Source organism: Leptosomus discolor, chromosome 1, assembly GCF_034619465.1.
Source record: "Leptosomus discolor isolate bLepDis1 chromosome 1, bLepDis1.hap2, whole genome shotgun sequence".
In the NCBI taxonomy this organism is placed as follows: domain Eukaryota; kingdom Metazoa; phylum Chordata; class Aves; order Leptosomiformes; family Leptosomidae; genus Leptosomus; species Leptosomus discolor.
In genome coordinates, this window is record NC_141391.1 from 169,950,611 (window position 1) to 169,958,166 (window position 7,556).

General features: G+C 36.3%; 1 protein-coding gene across 1 annotated transcript; it reads left to right on the forward strand.

The window, feature by feature from the left end:
• The first annotated feature begins 857 nt into the window (after positions 1–857).
• LUM (lumican) lies at positions 858–6,768 on the forward strand. Its single transcript, XM_009959851.2, has 2 exons — positions 858–1,734; positions 6,614–6,768. The coding sequence occupies exons 1-2, from the start codon at positions 858–860 to the stop codon at positions 6,766–6,768; spliced, it is 1,032 nt and encodes a 343-aa protein (XP_009958153.1).
• Positions 6,769–7,556: the final 788 nt, after the last annotated feature.

The following is a 7,556-nucleotide window of genomic DNA, read 5'->3' on the forward strand; positions in this document are numbered from 1 at the left end:
CTATGTGAAGCCAGTGCTTTATTGTTCTGTTGATTTACAGTGGTCATACATTGTAACCAACACATTTATTGTTATATATAGAATTTGCAAGAACATTTGCACTATCTGAAATTCAGTCCTTTCAGATGCACTGTACAGCCATATTAGATAGAGTATACTCATGCACAGATATGCAGTGCTGTTTTTTTGACATGTCCAGGAGAATATGCTGTATATTTCTATTAGTTTGTTCTTTAGGTGAAGATGAAACTTAGTGAAACATGCTTTACTGAGTATGATCCATGTGAAGAAGGTATTTCAAGCCACAGGCATCTCAACAACACACTATACAGCAGATCATTACCCTCAGTTTATAACTTCCCTGGCTTTTTCAAGCCTAAATCAAATTACCATGTCTTATCTAGATACAAGCCAATTCAGTATATTAGGAATGCTTGATAGAATTTAAATGGAGAACTGCCTCTGAATATGGTCTTCAGCAAAACTAAAAACTCTTCTGGGCCAAGTTTAAAAAACTTGGACTTTATCATCCTTCTTGTGACTTAATGAATGGAGGAAGATATAAAGGTGTAAATAATGTTTTACTTACAACAGCAGAATGGCCTGCAATTTTGCCTTACAAAGGCAGGTTATAGCAACACAGGGACTGTAAGTTTGTAGTAGTAACAATGCAATACCAACAAACAAAACATATTATATTTTTTCTTAATTAATAACTTTAAGTAGGAACCCTAAATTAATTAGTTTTTATATTATCTTTCTGTAGCAAAATTTCAGATATTGCTGAAAGAAAGAATACATTTAAGTTGTAACTTTTTTATTCTCATTCACATACAGGGACAAGACACATTGCAAAGATGACTTTAAACTCCCTACCTGTCTTTTTGTTATTGATTAGTGGCATTTTTTGCTACTATGACTATGGTCCTGCAGATGATTATGGTTATGATCCTTTTGGGCCATCCTCAGCAGTCTGTGCCCCAGAATGTAATTGTCCTTTAAGCTACCCTACTGCCATGTATTGTGACAATCTTAAATTGAAAACCATTCCAATAGTACCAAGTGGAATAAAATACCTTTATCTTCGAAACAATATGATTGAGGGCATTGAAGAGAACACATTTGAAAATGTAACAGACCTACAGTGGCTGATTCTAGATCACAACCATTTGGAAAATTCAAAAATTAAGGGAAGAGTCTTCTCTAAACTAAAGAATCTGAAGAAACTTCACATTAACTACAACAATTTGACTGAAGCTGTTGGACCACTCCCCAAAACTCTGGATGACCTGCAGTTAAGTCACAACAAAATCACAAAAGTCAATCCCGGTGCACTTGAAGGGCTGGTGAATCTGACTGTCATTCACCTCCAGAACAACCAGCTGAAAGCAGACTCTATTTCTGGGGCTTTTAAAGGCCTGAATTCACTTTTGTATCTTGACTTAAGCTTCAATCAACTGACAAAGCTACCAACAGGACTGCCTCATTCCTTACTCATGCTGTATTTTGATAATAACCAGATCTCCAACGTTCCTGATGAGTACTTCCAAGCTTTTAAAGCCCTGCAATATTTGCGTTTATCCCACAATAAATTAACAGATTCTGGAATACCAGGCAATGTCTTCAACATCACATCACTTGTTGAGTTGGATCTCTCCTTCAATCAGCTGAAGAGCATTCCAACCGTCAGTGAGAACCTCGAAAACTTCTACCTCCAAGTCAACAAAATTAACAGTGAGTTAAATTTGTGTATTTTTGTTAATATTTACCACAGTCTGGACACTGATGGTGAATGCAAGTATCTGAAAGGGTAGGTCAACCAATCTGAAGAAATAGTACTGGTTAGACTGTTAGCACACTGACATTTCTCTGACTGTCGTCCCAATTAATGTTAAAAGACAAACAGACATTTATCTGAGAGCTACTCAAATTAACCTTAAAGAGAGAAATTTCTGTTTTCATACTAATGTGAGTATTATTGATCAAATTCTCATCTCATGTAAATTGGAGTAACTCCATAGAAGCCAATGAGTTGTCTTGTACAATTGAGGAAAAATCAGTGGGAAAAGTTTGATCAGTGTGGAAGATATTCAGAACTCATAAGTCAGCAAAAGAGAGAGATATCAGCTGAGGCCCTGACTACGATATTTGTAACCTTTCAGGAGGTTCGTAGTGAAAGTACTGGAGGGAGGAAAGAGGGAGAAGACAACAAATTCATCAGGTATCAGGCACAAGACACAGTGAAAAACATACAACAAAGTAGCTGTTTTTTTCTCTTTACCCCCTTCTCTCATGCAGTATATTATCCCTCCAAACCCATCCTGAAATCCAAAGAACTGCCCCTGTTCTTTTTCTTTTCATTCCCATTTCCCACATCATATGATCAGGTGGCAAGCTTGTCTCCATTCAGTCATGATTTTGAAAAGATGTTTCTTCTGAAGTCCATAAACGTCACACCTTGCATGAGATCACGGAGGTTTCTACTGACAGGGCTTTTACGAGGCAGTCCTAATCCTGAGGTGGTAAGGAGGTATTGGGGAGCTGGAGAGGCCTCATCATCACATCAGAACCTCTCCAGCTGCACTTCTGTCAGTGATGGTCCCTGATGGAGAGGCAGATCTGTGAAAGATAGTGGTGTTTCTGCAGGACTTACATCATCAGCCTAGCTGGCATAAAGTAAACCGTAAGACCCTCTCTTCTGTCTGGCTGGGGATTTGGGATACCAGTGATACCTACTCCATACATAGCTAACTCCATACAGATGTAGTTTTTAATGCAAATATTTTAGTGCATATCTTACCAAATAGACCTTTTGAAATGTTTGGTATTTACTATGCTTCACATTTTCCTCAATGTTATGGTTGTTTTTTTTTTTCTGTTACATGTCAGTTTCTTGTTTTGATGAGGGAAAGCAATGAGTTAATGGTTCCCACCTGAGGACCACATACAGCGAACTGCAGAACTCAGATACTCTCCCCTCCTAAAAGACTTAACGATCACGACGCTTAATTTATCCTGAGATATATGAGGCCATTTTCCCTGTTAAGAGTAGTTGTTCTAAGCCTTCTGCAGGTACTGAGTTTGCTTTCTATTCACATTTCCAAGGACTTCTGAATCAAGGACTTTGACAACAATTTAATTTTGCAATGAAAGCTGTATTTCCAGAGTACTGGTCAGCAGCAGAGTGGGATGGCATGAGGAGTGGGTATGTAATGGCTACTGCCTCCCTGTTGTTGCTAACTTATGGACTGATGCAAAAGAACTCTGATTTCCTGGGTTTTGTTTAACCATAAAATCTAGTAGACTTCAATAACGAATTTTCTTGACTATCTAATTTTGCAGGCATAATGTTGTGTTCCCTAAGACGCTAATTGACAATGTGGGACAAAATTTAGTTAGCAATAAGCATTTCAGTTTAATGAAGTACCAGATACAGGGTGATCAAAGTCTTTTCGGTTCACTATTCATTACACCTGACCTACAGCTGTGAGTACTTAGTCTTTTCAAAAACTGAGCTGATTGACCTTTGAGTATTTGAGCTTCAAACAAATGACCATTTTCTTTTTTCAATAATATATTATAGTTTGCCAGAGATTTGTGTAAGGATGACTGTAAACAAGGCCAGCTTCCCTTCCATACCATGGCCCATGGTACACATATACTGTGAGAGAGATACTTTTGTTTTAGGGGTAAGGATAATCTGTCCTAAAAGGTACAAAAGCTATAATCTTTCAGACTGCTTAGATAGCTTAGATTTTTCACTTATACTGAAACCTAACATAAAAATATTTCTCCAGAGTTCTTAATTTGTTACTGTCTCAGGTTCCTTTAGCCTAGGAATTAACATTTATATTTGTCTAAGAAAGAGTAATCTGATTCCAACTCTTTGATATTACCATAAAGAAAGGAAAAATTTCTCTAAGTTATTCTCCATAAGTTTCATCCTGGGTTTGCTACAGTTATTATGCATTGCTATACATAAAAAATTACATGTTTGAGAAAAAACCTTCATTTGAGTGACTTTGAGCTTTTTGAACAAGAGTTGATTAAAATCCGCATAGAAAAAAATTGCAGAGTTGTCTTCACTTCGGTATGTTCTGTCTTCATCTATGACGCAAGGACCAGTGGGCAAAGTGGACAGCAAACTAGAATGAAGACAGTTTCAGAGTAACTCCTTTGATCTCTAAGTAATAAACTGAAACACATCCATTATACTGAATGTAAGTTAGGTGTCGACTGTATACTCCATCTGCTGTGCTTGATGCCAGTTGGATCTCTAAGCTAGCACAGAACCATGGAAGGTTTATAAAAGACTTTGTTTTCTCCATACCTGAAACATAAACTGTAACTTGTAAATTAAAACTTCTTGTTTAATAATTCTTACTATTAGTGATTTAAGGGTAGAATTTTCTGTTTAATAACCACAGTGGTTTGCTGCCATGTTTTAAGATGCTATCAGGAATATATATATATATATATATATATATATATACACACATGTAGGCAGACTTCTCCATAGTTCATTTGTACTTGTAAAGGATTAAGGAGAGAGTTGTTGCTGCCACATGAAACACCATCAAGAAGATATCATGTAAATGGAGTATCACAAGGGGGAATGTGAAAATGTTCCAGAGAACATTTAAGAGGCCACATGTTCTGCTCCGCTCCATCAGCTGGATCAGTACCTGCTCCATGATTGTATTTACTCTACACAGGGTTAGTTACGGAGGTGCTTTATGGTCTTTTATCTGGGTCACTCCACCAATCCCAAAAGGATTTTTTTTTTTTTTTTTACAATGGCCTTTGCAGAAGTAACTCACATATGGTTACTATAGGACCACAGACCAGCAAGGATGACTATGGGACTTCAGATCCCATTAGGATTGCTCACTGTATTGCATGCTTGAAGAAGGAGTCTTTGCAGAGTTAAACTTCCTCAGCTAAAGGCTGCTTACAATTTAGTTATACAAGGGATATACTGTCCCCAAGAATATAGTAAAAAATTAATGCTATCTAAAAAATAAGTGTTTCTGTGCTCCCATTTTGCTTTGAGGAGAGAAGAGGAGAGGAGATGCCTGTTCCTGATTTATTTTTCCATAGAATTTTCAAATATTCAGGCAGCTTGTTAGAATATCAGTATTTCTTATGGCAACAAACACTTTTACTGACACAGCAATTGTTCAGGTGAAAATTTAGTTTTCACCCAATCCGTATTCTCTCAGTGTCTGGCTCATACAGGAATTCTGTGTTGGGAAAATATGAATGCTACACTAATGGCAAAATTCCAGGTACCCTGCCTCTGAACCTGAATATTATAAATTCAGGAAGACTTTTTAACATCTACAAAATTAATAAGTGTAATAAAAGAAGTAATTACTAAAATATTGTATGCAACAGTTCTCTAGTCTCACTGATTGCAGTTCCCATGCAGATCATATAGGTAACAGCATACCTACTGCGTTCTCAAGATCCACTTACATTATTTCCTGCCAGTGGAGACTGCAATTAGAAAACAAACATTTTTAATATGCTTCTAACAACTGACAATTATATTAGCTGTATAAAAAAATTAATAACCAAATGCAAACAATGTGCACCAGATATTGGAACCAAATCCCACTGAAGTCCCATGACAGCAGTGTTCCTTTGACTTCTGTGAGGACTAGATCTGCTTCTACTTCCAAAGTGGTTTCAGTCTCATAAACAGTCGGCACAGATGAGTGTTTTGGTAACATAGATAAATTTGGGGGTTTACATGCATGAAGTTTACGTCCTTTGAGTAGTTGAGCATCTATCCACCTTGTATAAGCATACCTTGTTTTGCAACCAAATGTTAGTACTTGTGCTCAAAAGTAACAGTATGGAAAAAAACAAATAAGTAAATTTAGAATGCTTTTAAATGCCTGCCTTCAAGAAAAATATGTTCACCATGTCATTCCTGAAGGACAAGGAAAAAAAATCTAGATTAGAATTCATGTTCATTTTAATCTTTCCAAATTACACAAACTATCTGCAGAAAACTGGACCTAAATAGTTAATGTTATAGCCTGTAGGCCAAGGAAATGAGTTCAAAGTCTCAGGAACTTGTATTTTCATTCAGCAAAATTCCTCACAGATCTAGTCCTAAAAGTATATCTCAGATTATATGATCCTAACTCACAACAATCATCACTTCACTTCAGCTGGTACATTCTGAATTGGAAGAGTATCACAATTGGTCTGTAGTCTTAAAAAAATACTGTATTGCAATATGGACTGCCTAATAAATGTGCTATTAAGGATGCATTTTATCTCTCACTCTTCCAAAAGAAGACTGTACAATGTACAAAATCTAGGAAATTTTCTTGATTTGTTTTAATCAAATTGGTGATCAAGACCATTAGAAATTCCGAACCTCTCACAACTAATGGAGAGAACGTCTCCCAACACAAGCCACTCAAGTTCCAGTAAACTCACGGGGAATTACATCAGTGGACATGAAAAATATTGAAAAATAGTGGAATAAATTTGAGGTCACAATTTCAAATAAAATTAAAAAAGCAGAAAAATAGTGAGTTTGCCTATTTGTCCTAATTATTCATGCTTTCTCTTATTCATGTTTCCTTTGTTTCAGAATTCCCATTGAGCAGCTTCTGTAAGGTTGTTGGGCCAATGACCTATTCCAAGATCACACATTTGCGCCTGGATGGAAACAATCTCACTCGGGCTGACCTGCCACAGGAGATGTACAACTGTCTTCGAGTGGCTGCTGAGGTTTCACTGGAGTGAGATATCTGGGAGCATCCAGTTCCCTTCCAGGGGTGGTAACTACAGGAATTACATCAAGATAGCTCTTTAAAATTAGGATATGCCTTGAAAAAAGGTGTCAATCTGTATATTATCCATTCTGTTTGTTAATATTTAGCATGTACTTGGCAACCTTAAGGAAACGTGCATATTTTTACAAACCGTTGTATTTAGAAAGCACAACAATGACCAAATGTAGTGCAAAATATGCCTTCATCTGGCTAGGTAAGTTGATGAAAAGCATTCAACTTCATAGAAATCTGTGTCCATGCATGCAATACCAGCCAGCTGGTACCAGACTAACACGGAAGTCAGGTGGGTTTCAGCAGAATGCTGAGCAGTATGGGCTAGCCTGTGTAAATACAAGATTCTTCTCCAATCAATTCAACTTTCCTAATTATTCACAACTTTTTTATATTGTTATCAATTATGAAGGAAAAAATGATTTAACAATCTAAGAACAATTTAAAATGTATGAAAATATGTTTTCAGAGATAGTGACATTATTAAATTAATGGAACATGTGAAAGATAACAGGGAAACATTTTTTCAGGTTAAAAAATTGTTTACTCTTCTTTTTGCCATACTTTCATTTAAACTTTCATAGTAAGGTTTTTATCCATTGCTGGTATAATTGTTATTTCAGAATAAGTCACATATACAAGTATTTTTATTCAATTACTTGCATGCTACTTTTAACTAGATTGTAGAAAATAAAACATAGCAAATAGTATTTTTGTGTCCATATCATTGTCAACTATGTTTCAGTC

What these genes read in the sequence shown, in the direction of transcription:
- LUM (XM_009959851.2), top strand. Translation starts at nt 858, where the DNA reads ATGACTTTAAACTCCCTACCTGTCTTTTTGTTATTGATTAGTGGCATT. An exon ending in CCAAGTCAACAAAATTAACA is followed by an intron (nt 1,735 to 6,613) that starts GTGAGTTAAATT and finishes CCTTTGTTTCAG; the next exon opens with AATTCCCATTGAGCAGCTTC.